The 26,749-nt window shown below is 48.7% G+C and overlaps 2 protein-coding genes and 1 long non-coding RNA gene across 10 annotated transcripts in view; 1 reads left to right on the top strand and 2 right to left on the bottom strand.

The window, feature by feature from the left end:
- MLLT1 (MLLT1 super elongation complex subunit) overlaps positions 1 to 4,273 on the top strand; it is a 29,736-nt gene extending 25,463 nt beyond the window's left edge. Inside the window, exon 12 of the mRNA XM_052702707.1 lies at positions 211 to 4,273. Within this exon, the coding sequence (XP_052558667.1) occupies positions 211 to 339 (129 nt within the window). The 3' untranslated portion in view covers positions 340 to 4,273. The remainder of the gene's footprint in view (positions 1 to 210) is intronic.
- A 404-nt stretch (positions 4,274 to 4,677) lies between these two features.
- ACSBG2 (acyl-CoA synthetase bubblegum family member 2) lies at positions 4,678 to 20,964 on the bottom strand. Of its 8 annotated transcripts, XM_052702704.1 has the most exons (16): positions 18,770 to 18,893; positions 18,388 to 18,501; positions 17,232 to 17,361; positions 14,704 to 14,783; positions 14,132 to 14,373; positions 13,045 to 13,133; positions 12,404 to 12,524; positions 11,877 to 11,957; positions 11,279 to 11,428; positions 10,928 to 11,104; positions 10,086 to 10,267; positions 9,578 to 9,811; positions 8,675 to 8,892; positions 7,697 to 7,836; positions 6,547 to 6,793; positions 4,678 to 6,161 (listed from the first exon to the last, which is right to left on the bottom strand). In XM_052702704.1, exons 1-16 carry the CDS (start codon positions 18,876 to 18,878, stop codon positions 6,046 to 6,048), a joined length of 2,430 nt encoding a protein of 809 aa, XP_052558664.1. In that variant the 5' UTR covers positions 18,879 to 18,893; the 3' UTR covers positions 4,678 to 6,045. The 8 variants fall into 8 exon arrangements, with proteins under 8 accessions (XP_052558664.1, XP_052558660.1, XP_052558661.1 ...); XM_052702700.1 differs by lacking the exons at positions 18,388 to 18,501; positions 18,770 to 18,893 and adding an exon at positions 20,850 to 20,964; XM_052702701.1 differs by lacking the exons at positions 18,388 to 18,501; positions 18,770 to 18,893 and adding an exon at positions 20,677 to 20,788.
- A 1,849-nt stretch (positions 20,965 to 22,813) lies between these two features.
- On the bottom strand, positions 22,814 to 26,247 carry LOC128090411 (uncharacterized). The gene is made up of 4 exons (XR_008210936.1): positions 26,001 to 26,247; positions 25,151 to 25,244; positions 24,436 to 24,544; positions 22,814 to 23,507 (listed from the first exon to the last, which is right to left on the bottom strand). It is a non-coding gene; the product is annotated as an uncharacterized LOC128090411 (long non-coding RNA).
- Between the last annotated feature and the right edge of the window lie 502 nt (positions 26,248 to 26,749).

Below are 26,749 nucleotides of genomic sequence, written 5' to 3'. Positions count from 1 at the left end.
AACGTGCCCAGGTCGCTTCCCAGACTGAGTCAGAGCAGGAGGAGCTGCTTTGCTTTTCTGGGAGACTTTCTGGTTGTGAGAGGCACCTGACTCTGAGGCTTTTCTAAAGGGATACAGAAAGCAGAGGAGGGTTGCTTTGTATCTGCCAGTCCTTCTGGGGTGCTTAATCTTTACGGGCTCTATCGATATTGTTGCTCATCTCCGTTACAGATTGTGAACCTCATTGAGGAAACGGGGCATTTTAACGTTACCAACACAACCTTTGACTTTGACCTCTTCTCCCTGGATGAAACAACTGTTCGTAAGCTGCAGAGCTACCTGGAAGCAGTAGCAACATGACCTCGGCCTTGGAAGCAGGCTGCTTTTGAAACCAGAAATCCCCTTTATTGGTACCAGGAAACGAACCCATGGAACTAGGCCTTCTTATTCTCTCGATTCACCCGAAGCACTGCCTTAGAGAACAGCCATGCTCTATGAATGCACAGCCAGCTGCACTTTCTTGTAGGCTTCAAACAAGCACCCATATTGCTGAGTCTGTCCTCCCCAGCTTCCTAAGTCCGCTTGGGCGCAGGTCCTGAGCAGAGCAGAAGAACGGCTGCACCCGACCGCAGCGCGGCCCTTCTGGTTTTACTTCAAGAAACTGTTTGAAGGACGTTTGCAGGCACCTCGGAGACCTGAAGAAGCGCGGGCGATGTTTTCCTCCCCAAGTCTTTGGGACCAGCCTGCAGAGAGCTCCGCTCGGTCCGGTTTCCTTCAGCTCCGTGGAGAAGCATCCGTGCCGCGTTGGCTTTTACAAAGCTCGCCGAGAGGCTGCTGGTGACAGAGGAGCTCTGGGAGTCTCGTTGGTCCGCCGTGGAGGAAAGCAGACAGATGCTGGTTTGGCTCGCCCTGTGAGTTGTGTTGCAGCTGGGCACGGAGTGCTGCTGCCGTTCGGTGGCTGCAGGGCTGTGCTCCGTTCCGGCTGCCTGCAGGGTGGTTTGTGCTCCCTAAGAGGCCCTCTCCAATCTGCTGTGTCCCGTTGGGGTCTGGAGACGTATTTGTTTGTTGACCTGAGCTCCTAAACAAAGTCTCACTCCTTTCAGTCTGCTTTAACTGTAATAGGACTACAAAACTGTAAGCTGTATATTTTATATATATATTATATATATGTATGTACTGTATGTATAAGAAGGGCCTAGTTGGGTCTTATGATTTTAAGGGTGTGTTTTTCTGTTGTTTTTTAATGGCTATGGCAGGGGAAGGGCGCTTAATAAGATTGACTTGTTTGTTAAAATGCCTCTTGTGGACAATTTTTAGTGTATGAAAGCTGAACAGCAATCTTCAAAGCGTTTTGTGCTCTGGAAGGGACTCACCTGTTGTCTTTTTCATTTGTCAGTGTTGAATAACTTTGCCAAAATACGTGATTGGTTTTGTTCTATGTTCTCAAAGAGGAATCTCCTACAGTGGCCCCTATAGTAGTGGCTGTACTTTGGGAAAACCAAAACAAGGGAGAATTTTATCTCGGGACGCACCTGGAAAACACTGCTGTAACGCCGAGTGAGACCAGGTTCCTTTCCTCCTCCCTCCTCCCCCTCACAGCCGTGCAAGAAGTGGCCGTGAACACTAACCCAGAACCATTTGTGTATTTCTAGTTAAACTAGACCTCCAGGTGTCGTCTGTGTGCCGTGTGGGTATGGGGAAAGCCCTGTAGCTCTTATCAAAGCTGTGTTACACTCCTGTTCCCTACATTCAGTATTTTTGGGGGAAGAATTACTCCTTTTTTTCCAGTCAGCGTTGTAAGCTTTTGCCAAATGCTGGGTGGGCTGCTGGCAGTGAGGAGAGCAGCTCCTGAGGAGCCTCTGCTCTGTGCAGAGCCGTGCGGGGGCTGCGTGGCTCCAGGGTTTGCTGTCCCTTCTCAGTGATGAAATTGCAGTCCCTTGTTTTGGGTTCCCCCTTTCTTTATCATGGAAATGTTGCAACTAATCAACTGAAGTGGCAATATGATGATAAGCTTGTTTGAGTTGGGTCATGTTGACCCGATTCCCATTAATTTTGTCTTTGTACCATCTTTCATGTGTCTCGTGCGTGTGTATATACCTAGATATATAAAAAGAAAAATAATCCAGCTCATGCCAGGTGCGTTCCCTATCACAGCAGTGATCTCAGCTGCTTTCTTTCCCGATGGACGATGCCAAGCCTGGATAGAAACCCAGTGTGCACAGTGAGAAGGTGGAGGACAGCAGGAAGAGGAGCTCAGCTGCTGATGGGATGTGCTGCGCTGGAGATGGCAGATGTGGCTCACGAGCGTCCATGGCTTTGCTCTGGGTGTGGTGGGTATTTGCAGCTCCTCCGGTCCCCGTCGGCTCTGTGGCACACAGGAAGCTGCCCCAGCCCTCACGCAGGGTGGGTTTGTGACCCTGCCGTCCCCAAAGCAGCGCAGCGGTGGTGACGGGCAGCCCAGGCCACAGTGCTGATGTTCTCCCCAGGCCTTTGCCTGCTCTCCCCACGAGGTCTCCTCCTCCTGCCGCTGTTCCAGCCGCGCTCTCTGTCCTGGCAGCAGTTTCTCCTGGCGCTGTCAGGATCTGAGTCGCCGTCCTGCCCCCATCTCACACGGATCTGTCGTCACTGCTGCTGCCCGTGGGGCCGAGCGCTGCGCTGGCGTTCCTGAGCCTGGCTGGAAGCACGCGGGGCTTTTGCCCACAGCTGTGGCATCGTCCTGCCCTGGAACCGACTTTATTTGTGAAGTCTGACGAGCGTCGATGGGAATTTTGTTCGGTTTTTATAAGAAGTATTTTACACATGGATTTTTTTAGACTCTTTATAATCTCCTTGAAAACCCAAAATAGGATTGTTCCCCCTGCAATAGTTCTCCTCCATTGTGTGCACATGCTGATTTGTTACTAAAAGGTTTCTTGCAAGTACTTAGTTGTTCTACAGAGTTGTTGTTTTTTGGGGTATGTGGTAGCGTTGGGGACCGCAGGAGGAACGACTCTGCAAACAAAGGATGGTCGAATTCGGGCCTCATCTGGTGTCCCCTCCTAGTTGCATATGGACGAGTTCCCTGTGTAGATTCTCTATAGGCTGGCTGAATGCTGTTCTGGACATGCCGTGTACAGGTATTTGTGGATAACGTGTTTGTTCTTGTGTCACTCTTGAGAGCATGGATGGATTATTGTTCAATAGGAAGGAGGTGGCGGTGCTGCTGTCAGCATTGCTTCAGGTCTTCGAGGATGTGTAGTAGCATTTGCATTGTTTAAAAAAGGAAAAATATATATATATCCAAAATTGACTTCTAGCCATAACGGTTTTTCCATGGAAAGTGGACAGAACTCGGTTACTTTCGTGTCCTTCACCTCGACCCTGAAGGCACGGATCAGTGCTGGTCGGTCTGAAGGCTGTCAGAGTTGCTTTGAATGGCGCTGGAGGTTAAGATCAGGACGCAGCTTTTCCTTTGTCCTTGGCCTTCGTATTAAAGGGCAAAAGAAGGGTCAGGAGAATTTTCCTGTTGTCTCGGTCTGGCACGTATTAAGCCTTGAGGCTTTGATTACTGACATTTACTACTAAAAAAGAAAGAAAACAAAAGGCAGTAAGGCTGGCTGGCTCCTGGAGCGCCGGCTGAGGAGTCGCGGACGCGTTGGTGACAAGACTGGCTGCGCTGCGGTCAGGCTGGATACGTGGAAGTGCAATGGCTGCCGCCAGTTCTCAGTGCTGTGTGCTGCGCCAGCATCAGAACTGGCAGAGAAATGGATGCAACCGTCCAGGAGCGGTTTGTCAGATCTCGGTGGTGTTTGATGGTGGGAGGTTCAGACTCGAGATGAGCTCTGCCCGTCTGCTCTGCCCGCATGGCACCTCCAGAGCACGGCTGGAGCTCCTCTGTCCCACCCCAGGTTCACCTCAATGCTACAGCCATCCCACGTGGTGCTTCTGAAAGATGAGAACTGCTCGGCCTTGCCGTCATGGGGGCACGAAATAGCCATCAAAAACGGAAGAGATGAGTTTGCACTCCTAAAGAAAAATGTAAGTACTTCAACTAGGTAATTTTTAATTGTATTTCTGCCTAGAGGTATTAAATACCTTCTCACTTGAGGATTTTCAGAGTTGTGTTGGGAAATGAATTCTGCTCTCAGCTGTAAGAAGTTCAGCTGGCCCAAGACTAACTTCAAGATGACAAAAATAATCATGTTTGTAATACGTTACAGGATTGTTTGTCCTGAATTTTAAACCTTTTTGTTAAATTTGTGGAACTACGGAGGAATTTTCTAGAAAAAGTGAAATAAAGTAAGATGGAAAAGTACGACTTCCAGGGTTTTCTGTTCATTGCATTGCTTCTGCACAGCCGCATCCGTGGTCACCTCCATGTGTTGAGTCAAAGCACTGCAGCTGTGGCCTCAACCTCAGACCCAGCCCTGTGCTTTTTGCAGCTCCTGAGCTGCCTGCACAGCTCCCAGGTGCTGCTGCTGCTCCTGCTGGGGGCTGAGGGTCCAACTGAGCCCAGGGGGGGCAGAGCCTTCCTCCCCTGGAGGCTGCGAGCAGAGGCTGTTACAGAGCTTAAATCCTGTGCCAGGTGCTCCGGGCTGGGAGCACGTCTGCACCCTTGGTGCTTACTGAGAACAGTTCCCATGCAGTGGTGATATGAAGGGTTGATTTGGACCTTTGTACCTCAGAGCTGAGCACTGTTGTACAAAAATTACCAAAGCATGAAGACACAAAGCACAGGGCATTTATTAGGCATTGCTCTGAAAGCTGAGACATTTCCAACTCACACAGCTGAGAAATGGTTGCACAAGAAGAGCAGCTGTTCCCATAGTGCAGAACCACACTCCATGCAGGCGCTGTGGGCACCTCACTGAGCTGTTTGCTGTGGTGCTGAGCCCAAATTAAATACAATTAAATACAATCTTTAACCCCCCCTGAGGTTCTTGGTTCTGAGGACTGCAAACGCTCCCTGACCCCTGCAGGATTTGACATGAAGCAGAACTGAAGCAGTACAGAACCAACAACGTGCAGGCAGGGGTTTGCTGGAGCTCTGCATTATTTAAAGGGGTCGTTGCTTTTTCCCTGTCTGCCGCTTCCACTCAAAGCACCCAGCAGCTCTGGGTGCTCCTGTTTTGTCCAGGGAAAAACAAGAGTCAGGACCAGCACACAACTTCTTCCGCTTTCTTTTCAGATCAAACATTTCTAGTTTGAAAAAAAAGCCATTTTACAAACAGTCCTTCATTTGCTGAGGGGATTTGAAGGCCCTCCAGGCAGGGACAGACAGGAACGAGCCTCACAGAACCACCGAGGAGCTCAGGAGCTGCTGTTCCCTGTGCTGCCTCCTCTAAACTTCTCTGTACATCAGCCCACAGCTCCGGAGTGCCACCTAAACAACGTTTCTATGATTTTAAGACTGCAGGCAGAGGTTACACATGTGTACACACAGCCTTTTAAAACAATCTAGTCCATGTATGCTTCTTAAACAATATAATTTATGGTTTCCTTGTGACTCAGGAAGCTGAAACAGACTCCAAGTATTGCACAAACCCACCCGGTGAACTCCAGGTTCCACACAGACTTGCCAGGGTGTGCAGTCCCACAGCATTGGCCTCACTTAACAGATGATGGGTTGTGGGTAAAGCCATACGAAATAATTCCCATGTCATCAGCATGCAATTGAACATGCATCGAGGAAAACAAAACAGACTGCTCTAAAAGGAGCTCTGCCTTCCCTACACAGCAGGAAAAGGGCAGATCATGGTTGTTTTACATTCAGCTTGGGAAAAGAAAACTTTGGTAAAGACACCATACACCGAATTGACACGGTAAATGCATTGCCCTTATAAAAAAAAAAAAAAGGAAAAATACAAATCAGGGACACACAGCAACCTCTGTGCACGTGAACAGACACAGGAAAACGGGGTGTGAGCACCCTGCAGTCATAGGGCCCATAGATGTACAGCTAAGCACCTCAGGAAGGCTGCGTGGTTGCTGAGTGTCATTTATTTCTGCAGAACCCTCTGAATCCGTTGCAGGGAGCCCAGGCTGACAGAATGCTGTGCCCCAGGGGAAGTTTCCTACCGCGCCCCCTCACTGCCGCAGCGCGTTCTCCGACGCCGTCGGTGTGTTTGCATCCACATAGAACTCGTCAATCAGCTCTTTGTATTTCTGTACCACTGCCGGTCTCTTCAGTTTCATTGTTGGGCCTGTGAAGAACGCACAGCACGGGGATCTAACAGTGCCAGCACTACAGACAGCATCATTTTGGGACACAAATCAATGTCAGAGCTGAAGGAAGCCTGGAGGATCCAGAGCGCCGACTTCTAAATGCTGTTTGTGATTAAGGACACCTCCGCTGCCCCCCGAACACAACCAGCACGACCCCTGCAGCAGGCAGCACAGCACCGAGGGCCGCTCAGCTCAGTGCTGTCAGGCAGAGCTGGAAACCCAGGAAAACCCAACCTGCCCTCCCAAAGGCTGACACAGCACAGCCACAGGGCTGCGTGTTCCAGGCTCTGTCTGTGCTGCCTGTCCAACACCCACAGGTGGGACCCACCCCCCCGCTCCCCCCTGCTCCCCCCCACCACTCACCCAGCTCTCCACCACCAATAGAAAAGTCCTTCTCCAGGATGACCCACTTCTGGATTTTCTGGGCATTTGAGACAGCTCTCTTGTTGACTTCTGAAACTGCTGCCTGGATGGCTGCATAGACGGCCTTGTCTTTGCTGCTTATGATTTCAGAGGCTTTAGTAGCCTTGCTGCCCAGTTTTTGACAATATTCAACAGCTTCTGCAGTGAGCTCATCTCCCGGCTCCCCACTTTCCATATTTACAGTGCACTGCAACACAAGTCAGGAGAGGTCACTTGTTGTTGAAAACCCCTCCAGCCCAAAAAGCCTTATGCCCACAGAAGCTGCTGTGTCCCTCCCCCACCTCAGCACCGACTGTCAGTTGGCCACTTTTTATATGCTTCATACAAACTGCTGCTTGCTAAAACACCTTCATGTCTCCACATATTCAACAGCTACGTCCAACACCCAGAAGCAAGCAGAGCTCAGAACTCATGCTCCAAATCCTTACTTGCCATACAGACTTAAGCAAGACTCCGTCTTTCCCTCTTCTCAGGGCCAGAGCTTTACTCGCCCACATCCCACAGCAGCTCTGCATCCTGCTGGAAGTCAGCACTGCCCCTCACCCCAACAGCAGCACCAGAGCCTGGCTCAGCATCTCCTGCACAAGGGCAAGAAAGCTGGCAGCTAAAGCCTCACTAATGAGCAATTAACACTGTCCTGGAAAAACACTGGCCTACCAGGTCCCTCCAGCCATAGACAGAGGCAGCAGTAGAGTCCACCACCATGGCACTGTGGAGTTTAAAGCCACTGTCTTTAAAAATAAATGGCTGACATCTCATTACTGTCTCAACTGCTCTGGGAGATCCTGAAATTTAGGTAAGGAAAGCAAGTTTCTTTTTTCAGCTTGTCTTAGCACTGTTTCTGCTCTCTGATGTGGTACAGAGATGAAGTTGCCCTGAACAGTGGAAGGCTGTTGGCTGATCGGATGGCAAGTGCTCATTTTCCTCTACAGTACAAGCAGTGTTTGCAACTCAGCTACAAACCATGCACTGCATCACCCCTGGGCTCCAGCAGCTGTAGAATATTAAAAAGTTCACCTCACTGTATTACAATAACCTGCGTCCTTTCAGCCCATCCCATTTTCCACTCAGCAGGCACAATCAATCCCACCTTGAGCGTCAGAAGCATGGCAAGGAATTTTGCTTTGTCTCCAACCAACATGGCGTTGCTAATGATGGGACAGGCCTCTTTCACAGCATCCTCAATTGGAACAGGAGGAACGTTCTCACCTCCTGCCGTGATGATGAGCTCTGGAAAACAATCAGATCTTGATTATTGCTTATGGCTTCCTTTTTCCTTCCTTCACAACCTGAAATGACTTCATAGCACCTCTGTGGCAACACGGACCCAATCAGGAGCATGTCCCAACATCTGGAGAAGGCAGCAAACCAGAAAGACTCCAGCCAGGCTACAAGAGCTGGGAGTGAGGTGTGCAAATGAGCAGCCATGCAGGAGCTGCTCGAATGCTCCATGGGTGTTTGCAGCTTGGGATCACGGGCTGTGCAGTACGATCACCTCAGCACATGACCACAGTCACCCCAGGCTGCAGGGAATCCAACCAACTTGTTCAGAAACTGAAGGCAAAAATTCACTGAGGCAGAGCAGAGCTGAGCCCCTTTCCTATTGTCTTTCATAGATTGCTGAAAGCACTACCATTTATCTCTTGCTCATGATTAGAGCCTTTCATGAAATTAGATTTGTTCGGTGTTGGCCAAGAGCTGTTGTTGCTGCAAGCCATTTTCACAACAGCATTAAGCCTTGATTTCTCTTACAGGTTAACCAGCAAAGCCAGGTGGAACTGGAGGGAGCCGGCAGGGCACACAAGGCAGCAAAGCTGCTGAAGAAATCAGGATTTCTGCCTTACCCTGCTGACACACGCTGGTTTCAGAGGTCATCCTTCTCCCTTCCCAAGCTGCATCACGTGTTTGCTGGCAGCAAACCCTGCAGCCATATTCAGATTAAAATCTTCACAAGGAGAAGTACCTCAATATTCTGTGCAATCCACAGCCAAAATCTATCAGGCCTTGATGCTTCCGACCCCAGCACTGCGTGACCCCAAGACAGAAGAGTGACAAGGTGCAGCATTACCTTTAATTCTGCCAGTGATGTAAATGAATCCATCTTTATCACACTTGCCAAGATCTCCTGAATGCAGCCAGCCATCTTCATCAATTGCCTCTTTGGTTTTCTCCTCCATGTTCAAATAGCCCATAAAGATGTGCCTTCCTGCAAAGCAGATCTCCCCAATGCCGTCTGCGTCTGGTTTATGGATCAGAGTCCGACAGCCTGCCATTTCCTTCCCACAGCTTCAACAAAGAGAACACAAACACAAACCCAAGGCTTTTTTCCACCACTACTATTTTTATATCCAGTAGCTGAACAGCAGAGCGAAACGACAGCAGCACCCACTCACCCTGAAGTGTCTGAACCAAGCCAGGCAGCCTTTTATTACAACTACTCCAATGGGGAACTTAACGATTTAAAAGGAATCTGCTTATGCAAAGGGAAGTACAGAAAGCTGTTAGGGCAGAGATCAGTGCTCACACACCTGGCGCTTCCACCCACTGCCCTCAGACACCTGAGCTTTGAGTTAGGAGACTTATGATCGTGGTGGCAAACTTCTACCAGCAGTGGTGTTACCCTGCAGCCCAAACCCCCGGGGACTGAAGGAGCCATTCAAAGCTGCAGAAGAGTCCGACTGTATTTATTCATTTGACATTAAGGTGAACTGTGGGTTGAAGTCACTAATTTGCTCCTCCCACAAATCCTGTGCTTTCCACTCAGTTCCCAGGGAATCCAGGCCAAGTCTAAGTAATGCTGCCTTTGCCCTGGCAGATCTCTTCATCTGCATAACTGGCTCCCCAGAGATGTTCCACTGGCTGCGAGCGTGGGGCTGAGCTGCATTGCCCGAGACAAAGGAGCCAGGCACAGGAGAAACCTTAAAGGATCTCTGCTCCTCCCAGCAGAGCTGTGCTTACAGCAGTTATTTACCTGGTAAGCCTGAACGCTTGAGCTATGGAGACCGTGTGAGGCCCTGAGCTCTCACTCATGCCATACAGCTCAAACACGGGGATGTTCAGACTTAAGAAAAACTCCAGAGTCTCTCTGCTAATGGGAGCAGCTCCTGTGAAGCACCTGGTGCACCGATCCAGGCCGATGGCCTTCCGAACCTTCTTGTACACCAAGTGCCTGGCCAGGCGGAAGTTCACCGGGACCTCAGAATACCTGTGGAAGGGAAATACGACAGGATCTCAGGTTAGAAAGTAAAACTTCTCCTCACCCTCCTTTCATCCATCTCCTAATTTGCCTTCTTCAGTAAAAACCAACAATAGAAATCACTCCCGCCTCCAACCACTGCTGCCCACCCTCTCGACCAACCATTACATCTGGTTTTTAATTGGAGCCCACGAGTCTGGCCTGCTCCACGCAATGTAATTCCTCCCTGGGAGCTAAAGTTCTCTTAATATTCATAACCCCCCCTAAGTTAGCTTGTAATTACCCATTCATCCACTTCAGGTTTGTCTGCAGCCCGACCCCCTTGGCCCACGATGCCACTTTTCTTCGCAGCGTCGATGATTTCGCACCGATTGATTTCATTTTTTCCTCTATTTTTTCCCAGACGCGAGGAACTCCTAAGAAGGCAGTGGGCCTCACCTCACGCAGGGTGTCTACCAGGGTGCCCTGAGAGGAAGAGAATTGAACACAGCTTTCACAGGTGCTTTAGTACAGATTCAGGTCAGTGCTGCTCACCTGCCAAGGCCCAAACTGCCATCAGCTCTTGAGGAATCGTTTTCAGATGAAGTGCCACTGCTGCCGAGTGCAAACAGAGCAGCACTGAACAACACCAGTTTTCTTCTTGCCATGTTCCACCAAAGAGCCTCAGAAGCATTCCTATTCTGCACTGGTTTTGACAAGACAGCAAGGCTCAACACTCTTGATCCCATGCTGACACAGCGTAGGGACAAAATTCTCTTCCCAGGGCACAGATGTAAAGGTGGGGGCATTTTGCAATATGGACAGAGCAAATCCAGCAAACACGGAGCTCAACCAAAACGTCAGGGCACAGAAGCGGTGCCAGATGAGATACTGAGGAGCTCCCAGTTGTGAAGCCCTTGGTCAGCTCATCCTGGCATGTCATACAGACCCAAAAGGCAAAGGTCAGGCTGCCCATGCTCTTCAAACCAACAGACCCTTAAACAGGAGCACTCTGTCCCTACACAAACAAACATCTCGTGATTCTGAAAGCTTTGTTAAGCCACCCTGGTTTGTATTCAAGCTCCCCCTCCCAGCTACACACGCAGGTAGAGGAGCACAAGTTCTTTTGTCATCTAATATTTTTACCTTTAAAGCATCTGGCTGAGCAAAGAAAACCTGTCCTCCAAATGTAATTGATAGCCAAATATCCAGAATCTGTGCAGCAACATGACTGAGGGGTAGATAGCTGACCACCAGCTCTTGCTTTTCAGTAGCTTCCAACAGCATTAAGGAATGGCCAGCTGCTGTCGGTGTCCACGTCAGCTGCAACAAGAACACAACCCAGCATGAAGCAGCAGCTCAGCAGGCACAGTGCACAACACGCAGCTCACAAACGACGGCTGCGAATTGCTGTGACTCTTCAGCTGACCTCTGCCAGCCCTCAGCACCCACCCAGGGCCACAGCTCTCAGAATGATGTCCATACAGAGATACTTACGTTGTCGTGACTGAGCATTACTCCCTTTGGCTGCCCGGTTGTCCCTGAGGTATAAATTAAGGTACAGCACTGGTTAGGCTTCTGTGAGTCAATGATTTCACGGAGCTGGGAATCTGGAACATCTTCACCGAGGTCCAAGAACTCCCTCCACTGTAAACAGAAGTGAAGAACTTCATCACTTTATATATAGGCTATGATTCACAAACAAAATTAAGCCCAAGATGAAGAGTAAGAAACTGTGTTCAATCCTGCAGCAGAATCTCAGCCCCACGATGTTTCCTGGCTGCCACAGGAGGCGTGGAAAGAAACAGAAAAGGAGACAGATCGACCTTGAAGCTTCCCAGTTCTGCAGCAGCCCTGGGAGTGCTAAGTAGGAGTAAAGCTGGGACCCAGAGCCATCTAGCAGAGGTCACTGTGTTGCACCTTTCCCTTACAACGTGGATTATCAAGGTTTGAACAACAGTAGACATCTATCACTTCATCCAGGCAAGTGCTGAACCCAATGCACACCTGCCATGACATGGAAGGTGATGGTTGCTCCCAAGCCACCAGCTAAGCACAGCCAATATTTACAATCCAGTAAGATGCCAGTACTTACAGAATACAGATTTGGTCTCTTCTCTTTTATCTCTTCTCCATACTGGATGATAGCTTTCAAGTGAGGTAGTTTCTGCTCAATCTGCGTTAGAAAGGAAGATTCATGAGAATGAGCAAACCCTGCTCGTTCCTTTCAATCCCAAGCAAACCACCACTCAGTGTGGCTACTTGCCATTTGAAGTAAAGCTTAGAGAATTTCATCTGTGGTATTGAAAAAGAAGAGGGAAGCCTCAGTAAACACAGTAATCATCAGGACTGAGATGTTCCAGTCAATAGAGGGGATCCCCAATTGTTTATTCTAGATTATCATACTTGAAGCTTAAGGCTTTGCCATGCTGCAGAACCACCATCATCTTACAGTAGGATTTAGCACCAGTGATCACTCATCTGGATCAAACAGGGAACACATCAAGTTGGCTTAATCAGTTCACATCTGCTTCCAGATCCAGCACATCCCACAGGCAGATTTACCCTCCCACACCCACCAGCAGGACACACAGCCTCCTCTCATCCAACGACTCTACTTACTTGTAAGATTTTCTGCAGCTGTGTGTGGTTTTCCACAACCAGAATGTTGGCACTACAGTTCTCTGCTACATAATGACAGGCTTCAGGAGAGTTGGTAGTGTAGATCCCGACAGCGAGTCCACTGCAGTAGAAAAGGGGGAAAAAATGGAGAAAAATAAGTAAGAGAAAATGACAGTGCTGGGGGATAAGCAGAGCTGTTGGCAAATAATCAGATTATTTTAAACTTGAGCAGAGGAATGCTCTCAGGAAGAACGTCCCACCAGGCAACAAGAAAAAGCAGAAAGCTTAGTTCTAAGGACAGAGGCTTTGTTCTGTGTGTGGGTAACGTCAGAACTGACCAAAGTGTCTCACACAGAAGGGTGCTGTGGTGCTCTGACCTTTCCCACCACCACATTTTTAATCCAAATGTAACCAAGTGTGATTCTGGATTAATCCACTGTTCATCTCATTTTAAAAAAGAAGTACCTTGCTAAAATAGGATTTTTTGGTCTCATTAATTCGTAATGAAGTAAAGAGAGTTTAGGTTGTAGCTACCCTCATTAAGTTCAAATGTAAGCAGAGCTTGCTTTGTTTTAAATCAGAAGCAGGATTAATATCTAAAGGCTAAAACAAAACGCAGTGAGAGCCAAAACTCATCTTACCCTGCAAAGATGGCTCCAACGTCAGCAATGAACCACTCTGGGGAATTAAATCCCAAGATGCACACTCCATGGAAACGCTCCAGTCCCAGCTGGAAACAAAAGATGAGATTACAGCAATCTTGTTTTCCTTCTAAAAACACTTCATTCACAGATCTTTGCTGTGAGCACAGCGTCAGGCTAAAAGCTCCTACTATTATGTGCAGGAATTCACACACACTTCCCAAGACTTAGCATGGAACCAATCAAAGTTTCATATCATCACACTGTCCAACTACATCAGTAGGTGGGAGGGGAGAATTAAAGGAAAAAGGGGTTTTCTGGATTTGCTCAGGTCTGCATTCAATGATTAGCTCACTGACACATACAGGGCGACAAAACTACAGGCTGTCAGCTCCTTTGGGCTTGGAAGGTAAGAGGTTGAAGTTAAACAACTACTGCTGAGACATTTAGTCGTTTAGTACAGGTTAGAGAAGTCAGATGTGAGTAATGACCAGAAGCAGCTCTGCTGGCAATTGGAGACACTTAGCTAGGAAACTCCAGCTGCTGAAGTTCAGGTCTTTAAATCTGCTTCAGCCATTCCTTGGTTTTGCACCAGGGTTTGAAGTGCATGCACTGGAAGATACCACAGCAGGGGTGGAGAGAAAAAAACTGGCTGTAACTTCAGGAAATAAGACTTTCTAAAGATAAGACAGGGAGAACGTGTAACACTGCTTTCTCTCTTGGAATGCCTTAATATCCAACGGCACAAGTAAACGGCTCAGAACATTTCAGTTGGACTCACAGGCAGCTTCCTTCATGCTTTCTCCTGGAAAGGTGACAATGCAAGAGACTGGTGAGGGGTTCTGCCCAGGTCTGACACATGCCTCAAGTCCCTCTCTCTCAGTATAACGTGGAAACAATTTGTATGCATGTACAAAACCCCTGCAGCAATCACCAAGGTGTTCATGGCACGTTCAAATATCTTCCTGTCACCTGAAGTCTCATCTGCTTTCAGAGAATTTGCAGCTCAAGCCACAGCTGACTGCAGCTGCTTCAGCAGCCACAGCGGCTGGACACACACATGGAGTAGAACTCAACAAAAGCTCACCTTCAGAAAGCTTTTGGCTGCTTTCCAGCACTTGTCATAGTACATCTTGTACGTCAGCTTTACCCACTGGCCATTCTTCTTGAATGCAAGAGCGTGATAATCACTGTATTTGCTAACAGCTTCTTGGAACAGGTCATGAACAGTCTTCGGTGTCCTGCTGCCTATGCCCTCCTCATCCATCCTCAGTTTCACTTCTCCATCTCGTTCTGTTGTCCACATGCTGGAGGCAGGAGGTAAAGGGGCTGGAGATAAAGATCAACGTCTTGTATTTAGAAACTCCCTGCTGCCATAACAGAAATATAAACAGGAGCAAATGCCAACAGTCCCCCTTTTTTTTTATTAATTATTACTAACTAAAAAGAAGGACTGGAATACATGAATACCTGGCAGGTTTGCATTAGTCAGTGACATTAGCCATCTTACTCCTTGGAGCACAGACATAAGTCTATGCTTAGAGGTTTCTGGACAGACCATCCTACACTTGTACCACTTCTTATGGCTTTGCAAATCACTCCCTCATTTAAACAATAATTTTATGCACACAACAGTAAATAAAAGCACTTTCCACTTACATGTTAAGCCAATCTTGTTCACCTGAGATCTCTCTGTCTTAGCACCTTCAGCTGGCTCCATGCTGCAGACCTCAACAGCTCTGCAAGGCAAAAGCAATCAGTGCTGGACAAGCACAGAAGAGGCTGAAGAATGCCTGAGGCATGCTTGCTCCATCACTTAACTGCATTAATCCTCGTGTGCCAAACAAAGATCAGTGGTTCCTGATGTTCTGTACTTGGCTTTATTAATTTCACTAGCTCAGGCTGCATGGATATAGGAACAAAACAGGCCCACCTAAGCAAGTGTGCCATCTTTGCCTGCCCTGCATTTGTGTGCTGCTCTATTTGGAAGATACGCTGCAGAAGAACACAGCATCCAGAAAGCCTGATAATTTACCAGCACCTGATAATTTACCAGCACCTGAATGCTCTGTGTGCCTGAAACAGCAGTGAGGAGGGTGAGGACAAAAACAGGAGTGTAGATCTGGTGCATGATACAGGTAGGAGAAAAGCAAGTCGAAGTGAGGGCAGCAGCCCCCGAGGCCTTCCTGCTGTGCAGTGCAGAACCACCCAGTGACCCTTTGGAAAACCCAGAGATTTCCTGCAGAAGGTAAGGCCAGCTCAGAGCAGGAAATTGATTTAGCAGGAAATCCTGTTCTTAGGTACTCCTACTAAAGTTCATCCATCAGGCTCCAGCAGATGTTTGTGAAGTAACTGAAAAGGCACTCAGATGTGCCTCTACTTCAGCTGTGCTCCTCAAGCAGTTTGCACTGTGGTTCCATATGAAAGCGGCCCTTTTTACTTTCAGTCTTGCAAGATTTGATAAAAGCCTGCTGTCTGCATTGGTAGAACAGTGTTCTTACTCTGATCTTTTCCAAAACTGACTTTCATAAAGCTTTAAGCGATGAGAACATGGAACAACTAAGTCACAAATCCCAATTCAGGTGACAAATTGGAAGGCAGCCCCCGTGAGATTTGGTATTGGAGTCTCTGTGTTCTGCCCCCAAAACAACACCTCCCACCCCCAAACTACAGGCAGGTGATATTTGTTCCCTACCCTGCACAGATCCCACTCGTACCACCTCAGCACCAAGGCCCAAGCTTTGCTCTACCCAAGATTACATCCCAGAGAACCTACAGTTCCACCTTGCCTTGCCAAGCAGCCTTCCTGGGGGACCTCTGCTCAAATCATGACAGAGTTTGCTCCTTCAAAACATCACTCTTCCCCACTGCAACACTGAGCATGGGTTTCCTGCAAGCACTCAGTGATGTTCCAGAAGGGTCCCCCCATGACATCACAGACAGGGCTCACCAAGCTCTTCTGTCTGTAGGCACAGCAAAAACACGGCTCACTAACTGTCACTACCCAGGAAGCACTCAGTCCCATGCAAACCCTTCAGCCTAACTCCAGCAGGCTGCCAGCCAAGCCTCACGTTTGCTTCTCTTTCTGCTGGATCAAAGCAGAGATAAATCAGCCACAAAGCCCCACGTGATCTCAGTCTAAGCAGTAAATTGCTTCCCTCCAGTTTATGTTTTGTTTGAATTTCTAAGGGATATTAAACAATTATGGCTTTGGACATGCGATATGATTTAAGGCACAGAGCTTTGACAGCTACTCCTATGCGCTGTTCAAAAGCAGAACCACTTCTACCTGATCTGCAGGGTAGAAACCAGAGAAACATCCATCAGTTTCCTCTATTTCTCCCAAAGGGATCACGAGATCTTCCTCAGTACACATTTCTTCATCAGCACTGAGAACAGTTTGCAACACAGATTACCCCCCTGTTGCAGAAGGTCTGCATCATTTCTGCACCTGCTTTCGCGGGCAAAGCATGGAAGTGACTCAGTTACACGAGAAGAAAAACCCCGCAGCCACTTCCCTTACAGTGAATCAAAAGCCATCTTTCCCTCCTCCACAATAGATGTAATTTTTACACAGCCCCTCCCAAAATAGGTAAAGAGAGCCTCAGAAGCCTGCTAGCTCTACCCCATTACACTTGATTAGCAATTAATTATTAATCTGCGTTTCAGCATGAGCTATGTAGATTAACAGAGGGGCTACAAGGCTGCCTAGCTTGGTGAAAATCAGCACAGGTGCTGCACACAAGCTGTGCCTAAAGAGGCTCACCTCTGGTTTACAATACAGCAATGCTTCACAAGTGCACACAGTGCTTGCTGAGAATTTCATCAGCGTCCTCCCAATTAGGTCGAATTAACAGTTATCTGGAGTTCCTCTGTAAGAAGTCATCTTTCTGAAGCTGCAGAACATTCTACCATTTCTGTGCCTTGGGTCTCTATCAAACACACACTACTGCAAGCTCTGCACTCTGTAGCTACACACAGTAAAAATAATTCTGTTCCTTCTTTGCAGGGGATGAGAGCACAGATTCAACTTCTGGATTTTGTAAGTAGCAAGAAATGTTTGAAATTGACTCTAAAACTCAGATTGTCCCAATTAATCCAAGTCTGTTTGAATCCAAGTTATGTGCTGTGCACACAGGTAATGACAGGAAAAAAAAAACAACAATAAGATCTCAGATTAGACAAACCTAGCTGAGGAGCTGATGGCGATATCATCCAGCGACACCTCACTGCTCCCTTGAGCATCCACACTGAGATAAGCCATGGGGACCGGATCTGCAAGTGTCGAACGCGCCTCTGCCTCACACAGCATCGTCCCTGTAAAAGCAGGTTTTAAATTAGGATTTAGAAATTGAACAGTACAGTGAAATCAGTTTCAATTGATGGGACCTTCTGACCACGACAAACCCAAAGCTGACGTGATCCGAGATTGCTATGTCTGCATTAAATATGGTAAATTCTATCACCAGACAAAGTGCTCTTCACATCACGCCCGCTGCATTTGGAAAGCCTGATGAGAATGAGATTACACACCCACTCTCACACTTAAGAACAAGTACGACGATCACAGCTTACAAAAAGCACAGCGAGGTTAACCTTTACATCCTGCACTCTCCTGCCCCAAATGTGAAGGCTCAGCTCTCAGCCCTCCCCACGTTCACCCACCGCAGTGCTCCAGCTCGGCCTTACAACGCATCGTCTGCTCCTTTGTGCAGCCTCTCCTCCCGCAGCCTCTCTGAACCAGCACCGATGCAAAATACCCTTTATTTTTAAACTAGCGCCCATGAGGCAGATCTGGAGCATCTTATGTCATGTGCTCCCTGCCTTGCAATTGGAAGCAGCCCGTCACCCCACACCGCCGCCTAATGAGGAAGCTCTGGCCCCACGCCTGCTTGCCATGCTCAGCTCTCGGGGCGTGGGAGGTTCGGGGCTCCTCTGTGCACGCCTGGGGCAGCTGGGGGGGCTCAGCCCCCTGCATTTCTGCTCCCCGGGGATTTAAAACCTCATCTCGTAAGAATCGGTGCTTGGCAGCTGCTGTGTTTTCAGCACTGCCTTCAGTCCTTTGTCATTAAGGGGTTTCGTCATCCAAATGAAGGATTTTCTTATACTGAAAGCAACGCTGCCTTTATTTAGAGGTTTACAGTCATCGAAAGCTTTTGATGCTCACAACCTGACAGGCTGAGCTGTAATTGCTTCCGTGAATTTGTAACTGATTCAAAAGTGAATCTGATCCTTCATCCTTATAAAAAGTGGATTTTAGCATGCCGCCTTAATGATTTCTCCATTAGGGCAACAGAAAGCAGGCAATGCGAGGAGCACGTCTGCCGGAACGATGACAGATACCAGCAAGAGGAAAGAGACGTTTCTCTAATGAATCAGATGTGGCCTGGAGGTCTGGAGGAAGAAGTGACTGTGCAGCATCCTGCTTCTGCCAGCAGTGGAGAAAGGCACAGCCAGCTGCAATTCAAGCATGCAGACCTGCTCTCTTGGCTAGAAGCACAACTCCTTCCAACTCCTCGTCTGCACAAGGGCACAATGCTACGAGCTACAATTCCCAATTAAAAAAACAGTGCAATTAATGAGCAGCAGAGAGAGGGGCGTCTCCAAAATCCCATCTCAGAAGCATTGGACTAAGTGGCTGCCCAGTACCCTTCTCTAGACTGAAACACCACAGTGGTTTATTCTGTTCTTTCTATAAGGCAGCTGGGAGAAACCCAGGCGTTACCTCTGCAGAGCAGCCCAGTGCTTGCAGAACGGTGAAGCAGGGGTAAAGCTGCCTGCCCAGCCTGGAGGAACTCAAACCCAGGTCTATAAGAGCACGCCAGCTTCTGCATGGCACAGTGCCTGCCCTGGGAGCCCCCAACAGCCCTCCTGCAGTGCCTCACCATGTTACCTGCTGAGAGCCCCAGACCCTGCGGGCGACCAGGGCAACGTGAGATTGCACAGCCTGGAAGCCCAGGGAGAAGCACCACTACTCCAGGTGGGCCTGGGATCGCCCAGGAGAATCAAGGTGTTAATGCCACGTGGCCCTCAGCATCTAGAGAAGAACAGCACAAGCAGCAGAGTTTTTGGAGTACCCAAATATACTTGTATCATGAAACATCAGCACACAAGCAGACGGCCAAAGTGCAACCCAGCTGTGTGACTTCCCTTGTGAACGCAGGGCTGAGGGAGCCCAAGCCAGCCATGCATTTCATACAGCAAATGTATGAAACGTGTACTCTCCTCACCAGCAAGCAATCTAGCTATGGCCCTATACTTTGTGTTGCTTTGCCACAACCACAGCTGTGCTGCACAAAGCACCCAGTGACGCACACACTTCATTCCCACAGCAGCTTGATGGGTGGGGGAACAGGATCAGGAATGAGCACGCACAGTTTGTGGGGGAATTAACCCTCTGCAACGTGCCACAGCTGTTAGAAACACGAATGCACACCCAGAGAAAAGCCTGGTGAGAGAAAGCTCCCTTTTAATTACATCTGTGTGAAAGCAGAAGTCGTTTAACTACAAACTGCCCCCTGCTTTGAGCGCTGTATCCTGGAGACCTGCAAGTTTATGAACTACTTCATGGAAACAGCTCTGCTTCCAGAACAAAATAACAGTGCAGCTGTGTGCACACACGACAGGCAGAGCTACAGAGCTGGAGGTTTCATTGATGATAGGATCTCAATATGCCCTCGCTCAAAACATGTGTAAAGCTTCAAAAACACCCATCCAAATTAAGGTTACGTTCCTCAGTCATCCCAACGCTCACTACCACAAGCCTGCTCTGTCCCTGCTGTTTTCTTTTCCTCACATGCTCAGCACTCCTGAGCCTGCCCAGTCCTTACTGTGACTGTCACTTCACTGGGTATCCAGAACAGAATTCCACCAAAAGCAAAAGCTGGACTTCTAGTTCTCTGCAGATTTACAAAGTGAGGAAACAGATCCTTCGCAACCCACTTTTCTTAAACATCACCTGCACAGTGATAGCAGCTTTCTGAGCACTGTAACCTCTCCCTGGGACGGCCCTGCTGAGCACAGCGAGCCCAAGGCACCAAACCCAGCCTGGAGACGGCTGAGCCCACAGCAAGCGCGGCGCACGAGATGTGACAGCAGCTCCGAGCCTCGGGTCAACGAAGGCACCCATAGAGCGGCTCCGGGCGCAGCGCCTCTCTGCAGGCGACGCAGAGCCGGGCTGTGTATCTGAGTTACGTGGCTGTTCTCTCTGCCACGTAAACCATCACGGCCGGCCGCTCAGCTCCGCGCAGCTCGGGCTGAACCCCGCCGCGCCTCACGGGCTGCCGCCGGTTCCTCTTTCCTAAAGGACCGCTGGCTTCACCACGGGGCAACGCGCATCCGTCTGCAGAAGGGGTATTCCCTCACACGCGCTCAGAAAGCACGGAAATACACTTTTGGAGACTCACTGCCAGCTTCTACCGAACCCAGGGCGGATTTTCTCTCTGTTTTTCCCTCAGACTCGGAGCCGACCGGCATCAAACGCCACATCCCGCACGGCACTAAGGCGTGGGCAGCGGCTCCGTCCCGCACCCGCAGCCCTTCAGCCGGGATTTTCTCTCGTTCCCTCCCAGTCTGCAGTCAGCTCTCTCTTCCCACCCTGCTCACCGACACTTCAGCTCCACTTAAAAGCACCTCGATCCTAAACGAAGGCTTTAAGGAGCGCAGCCCTTCACAACCCGATCCCCGCACACTCGTGATTTTCACGCATCCGAAGCTTTTTCCACGCGGCAGCCCTTCAGCGGCGCCCACCGCCCCACCCGCTCGCTTCCCTCAGCCCCGCCGCGCACGCGCGCACGCGCCGTTACCTCAGGAGCGGGCGGGCGGGCGCGCGCAACCCCTAGCGCGACGCGGGAACAGCGGCCGCGCGCCGCCACGCGGGGCCCCTTTAGCGCGCGCGGGAGAAGGGGGCGGGGCCTCCGCTGCCGCGCGCTGCTCGAAAGACCGCTTGGCCACGCCCACCTCCCCCGGCTGAGGTCACCCGCGGTTATTGACCCCGCTCTGCAGCGACACGTAGGGACGACGAGGGAGCGACACGCCGAGTGCACGCGGCCCATTCCCGGCTGCAGGGGAGGGGTGAGTCGGCCCCGAACAGAAGCAGAGAGCAAGGGAACGCGATGGAAACGGCTGTACTATTTCCTATCAGTGCTACGAGGGCTTTGCCCCAGCAAGCAGAGGAAGTGGTGCGATGACTGCTCACAGGACACAGGCTTGTGGGCAGCGCTGCAGCTCAGAGCACCGAGCACCAACAGACAGCACCAAGCAACCTGGCTGCAGCAGCCTGTGCTTCCCTGCGTGCCCCCTTTGCTTCTTTTATTTGTATAAAAACGGTCAAATAGGTCTTCTGTTCTCGGTTGGGAAGTTGCACAACAGCCAAGATAGTGTTTATCCTGATGGCCAAACAGCTGCATCCTCAAATGAGTTATTGCTGCTAGCCTGCCAGCACAGACCAAGAATTCCCCAGCCTTGTTTTTCCTGCATATTCCTCTCCCCGGCGCCTCCACTTCCCAGACACATTCCTCGCTCCCTTGTGGTGTGCAGGCACCGGCCAGGTCCTGCCAGCAGCTCAGGAACACAGCTGGAACAGCAGCAGGTGCAGAGGTGCAGCAGGTGCAGAGGAGAGGACAGCGCTGAGAACATCGCAGCTGCAGAACAGCCACAGCGCAGAGCTGGGGCTGCCAAACCGGCCCCAGGAACCTCACAAGGCGAGCTCTGCAGATTCACAAACCCAGGAGCTGTTGCTGTTATGGCTGCCTGCCATCATCTCCTGCAGAATCTCCACCCTGCCCCGGCTACCTCACCTGCTCCTGAATAGCTCGTCCATTTCCATATGGTGAATTAACTCTGGAGAGCGAGGATACAAACAGCACTGAATAATAACAGGTTGGATTGGAAGGGACCTTAAAGCCAAGTCAGTTCCAAGCCCCCTGCCTGGGCTGGGTGCCTCCCAGCAGCTGAGGCTGTACAGGGCCCCATCCGTGGCCTTGGGCACCTCCAGGGATGGGGCACCCACAGCTCTGGACAGCAGTGCTGGGACCTCACCACCCTCTGAGTAACAAATTTCATCCTCACATCTAACTTTAATCTCCCCTCTTTCAATTTAAACCCATTCCCTCTTGTCCTGTCACTGTCTGCCCCTGTAAAAAAATAATAATAATTGGTCTTCTTCCTGCTTAGTACTTAAAGCTCCCTTTAAGTACTGGAAAACTGCAATCCAAAGCTGTGGATAGATGTGTGAAGTTAGCAGCCCACTAACCTTCTTACTTCAGACATGCCTTAATTGTTAATCAGTACCTGCTGTGCTGACAAAGGGCAGAGAATTCTTGGAGACCCAAAAAAAGATTCAGTGGCACAGCCCAAAGGTTAACTGATGTGGCAGAAGCAACCAGTTCTATTTTGGATAATGGCCTGAGCCAGCAAATGACCTGGGGCAAGCTGCACTTTTTTTTTTTTCCCCTGTTTGTGGGTGAGGTTGCAACACTACAGAGGCAGATGTGGATGTGTCTGCAAAATTCAGAGCGAAGGGGACCACCAGCAAAGGAGCACATGAGAGCATAGCGTGTGATCCTGAGCTGCTATGGCTGCCTGCAGGAGTTCAGCTTCCACCACCTCCTAACAACGGGCTGTTGCTATTGACAGGCCTAACCCTTTGCAAACAAAGATGGAGTGGCCAAGCTTGAAGTCCTGGGGTGGCAAATGCACCACAGTGCACCCTTTGTCAAGGATCACATTCGTGGGCTCTACATTTATGAACAATTGACTCAAGTGCAGTCCCAGGGTTCTCACTTTCCGAGGCAACAAAGGCAGGTTGGCTCAAGCACCTCCAGGTAATAGGTAATATTACCTCCAGTTAATAGAAGTGCTGTACAGAAAAGCTCACATGGGCTGAGCTGCAGCTCTGGCTACTGGGCCAGCTGACACCAAAAGCTCTTTGCAAGCAACAGCTGTTCAGATCACCAGCTTGAGCCTGATCTCACTAAATTCTCATGCCATCAAAATTACAGCCAGTGTGAATTATATGTACTGACACGTTGGGGCAGGGAGGAAGCATGAAATGCATGTCTTAGTCTTGCACTTGTATCTGCTGCCTGCACAGACACTTGCAGTCGCTGGGACTTGAAAGGATTTTATTCCAGTTTCTCATCTGATGCCAGTCAGCTCTGCAGAAGCCACGTGCTGCAGCACATCTCCTGCCAAGAGCAGCAGCCAAAGCAAAGCTGTGAATTTTATAGTAAAGGCCCAGATAGGTGAGCGCAGAGCCTTGCTGCTTGCCTCTGTAAAGCACGCCTAACAACTGAAGCAGTCGTCTCAATGATCGATCCGTATCAGGGCATTATTGCAGATTTTCCAAATTAACGAAGCTGTCAAACCCTTGTATGGAGTCCTACTTTTAGGTTGACACGGATCTGAAGAGTGGTCACATCTGCTGTCCTGACCAAAAAGGATCCCAAAGCAGCAGGGATTTGCTGGGGGAGAACAGGAAAAGTTCTTGGTTACAGTCTGGCTATGGAACAAGCTCCAAGAAAACACCACCAGCCAAATCCAAGTATTCAAGAAACCCAAAAAAAGGGTTAAAAATCCACCACCACAGCACACCTTTCCCCTTTGAAGAAGCCTTTTCATTATTCTGTTGCTCTTAATAGTGACACAAGAAGAGATTGTGGGAGAGGGGGAGCTGGCTACAAGTTAAGCAGCCTCAAGTTGTGCTGATAGTGCAGGCTCAGCTGAGGTGCTGTGCAATGCCATCAAGGGCAGAGATGGGAGAGATGTAGGATAAGAGCCTTAATATGATCCAGGATAAATGCAGACTGGGCCCCTGTACTTCATGCTTGTGCATGCCAAATCACCTGACTCCTGTTACAAAACCATTTCCTGTGACTTACAAAATTCACTCCATGTTCTGGAAAAAACATAAAAAAAAAAAAACAAACAAATTCCATTTGCAAATTCTTTCCTACCTTAAGCAAAGAATCAGCTCTTAATACAGCTGTGGACACGCAGAGAAAGTGCAAATAAGTTCCTGGTTTAGGTAACTCATTCCCCATATGGAACAACTCATTTCTGCCCACTTGTGTGACCCGAGGCAGTTTACACAATGCAACACTTTCATCACCCTTCCAGTTCATCACTGGCATTGGATCTGTAAGCTATTCTGAGCTAGCAATCCTCCAATAAAGTTCACAATTTCCCAGCTCCAGAGTTACTGGTAGCAAGCGACTCAACCCAAAGCATGGTTGCACCTCAGGTCAGTGACCTGAAAGATAACAGAAGGGTGGGGGGCAGCCAATGCAGCATTTCATCAATTTCTACATGGAGGAGAATGAATGCACTGAGAAAACAGCACAGGAAATAAGTGGTCACAAGGAAGGATGGGAGACAGAGGAGTTTGTTTACCACACAGGCATTTCTCAACTTGAGCAGCACGGCTTATCTTTCCCACCAAGGACTTGTCCCATCTTTCTGGTCACATGAAAGAGTCTATAGCAAATAGGTGTAGGTACCTCTGGAGTACAAAAGAAAAACAACTGGCTAAAATCCCAAATTAAGGTCTAGATTCATATCAGCTGCACAAATCAGTGTAGCCTTAGCAAAGCCACAGTCTGCAACAGGACACAGCAGTTGATAAGGTGACCTTTAGCTGACTCAGTAAAGCCAGTTTGCAATAACACAACCCTCCTACAGTTTGGCCCTCATAAATAAAGTTGTAGGGAGCAGTACGTTTGTCCTGGCTGTCATAGGCACCTGTGTAAAACACAGTGCATTACAAAGACATTCATGACAAGTGAAGGGGATTAGGATTAGAATTTCTTGTCTATATAGTCATTTAGTTTGATGCCAGCTATCACTTCTCTTTAAAGAGCTTATCTGTGTTCCCTGAACACTGAAGCTAAAAGCCACGCTAGGATGTTATTTTTACCCACAGGTGATTTCACTCTTTCAAAAGAATTTGATCCGAATTTGGATGCATACAGAAGCTGCACACAGAAGAGTGAAGTTGCTCCCAGCAGCTCAGAAAGAAAAACACAGCTGCGTCTCAGGGACTTCTGTAAAGCATTACATCTTCCTCACTACTGTAGGATGGAAACGGCAGGCTTGCTTTCCTGATTACCAAGTCAGTTGTTGCAATGGTGTCACAAGGTTTACCAGGCGTGCCTTGCCCAAAGCAGAACAAAGTCACGTCCTAGCTGTCCTCAGGATTTAAACTGTGTTGTAACAAAAAAGAAAAAGAGGATGAGCATGTAATTACAGCAAGACACAGAACATGCAGCCTCACTTAATTACAGCAGTCCAGATATCAGCCTGTGTCCTTTAAGGCAATGTAAGCAGTACATCTGCTGATAGTGAGCTGGCTATACTTGGACTGCAATGCAATACCTATGCCCTAATAATTCAATGTTAAACGTTAATAATCCATAGGGCTACTTATTTTTGTGTGTTTTTATGAGAAATCTCACTAGAAAACAAAATGCTTTGTCATAAATACCTTTAACTTACCCATACAAACAACCCAAAAACCTTTCTCTTTAATAGTTCCAAACTTCCACACTTTGTCACAGTTCAGGAGGGAAGAAGTGACCTGAAGCACTGAAAGTATTCACAGGACAGGCAGATGGAAGGCAGCTGATCTGGATTTCAGAATAATTAAAACCCTACAGGTAGGTTATTCTGCATCAGGTGAGAACATCTATTCAGTATTTCCTTCCTACAGGATAGCCAGCAATGCCTACAAAGCTGCAGCAATGCATTCCAAGCATTTTTTGTTGAAGAAAACTACCCCTCAACAGCCAAACAGGCTTAAAGAAGTCATTCTATAGCAGCTGCAATAGTTATCACCTCTTGTTGCCTGCACTTACCTTAGCTGCTGCAGTTTATGGCATAGGTCAGCCTCACTCTGCTGCCTCTATGGGCTACAAAGTCAAGCTTTGTATGGAGATAGGCAAAGCAAAAAGCACATGTACCTTTCTCCTGCACAGATGACAGATTTTGGCAGTAAGCTGGATGAGACAGGTGCACCAAAGTTTGCTACAGCTTGTCTGTCAAAGCCTTACAGGCTCAGCTATACCTCACTTACATACAACCAAGGTTGTGTGCTGCTATCCTTCCAGCAGGCCATCAAGAGAAACCCAACACATCCTTCCTACATACGTGTGAGCAGAGTGAGCCACTCAAACCAGCAGATCACAGCTTTTTAAGACCCAGAAGGACAAGGAGCAAAGTGCTCATCCCAAGCTGCTACCTCACAGCTGGTGGCTGCCAGCCCTGCAAATATTTGCTAAGTCATTTCAGACAATTGAAATGTCTTACGTAATGTAAATAGCTTTCCTAAATTAGGGCACCCGATTTCACCTGATACTAATTTTGGTCATTTCTCATTTGCACTTCTTTTAATACTCACCACCAAGATGCATGAGAAGGTGCTGCAAATTTAGGGCAGTAATCTTACCAACTGCATATCTATATCTGGAAGGCATATAGCTTTAGTGCAAGGCACTCCAGTAGCTGGCTTGTTCTAAGGACTGATTTCACACAGCTGCAGACTGGGCAGCAGTCACACATACTGCTTTGTCAGAAGAGAAATGGAGAAAATAACTCTACCTGTAAGGAAATAAAAAGCTGATGAAAGTGTAACATCTTCAGCCAGAAGCTGTCTGTTATTAATATTAAGCTAGAAAAAAAAAATGTAAAAAACAGATCCTTTTTTTATTTT

The sequence above is a fragment of the Tympanuchus pallidicinctus genome, unplaced genomic scaffold, assembly GCF_026119805.1.
Source record: "Tympanuchus pallidicinctus isolate F22 unplaced genomic scaffold, pur_lepc_1.0 scaffold46, whole genome shotgun sequence".
In the NCBI taxonomy this organism is placed as follows: domain Eukaryota; kingdom Metazoa; phylum Chordata; class Aves; order Galliformes; family Phasianidae; genus Tympanuchus; species Tympanuchus pallidicinctus.
This window is presented reverse-complemented; position numbering and strand designations above follow the sequence as displayed.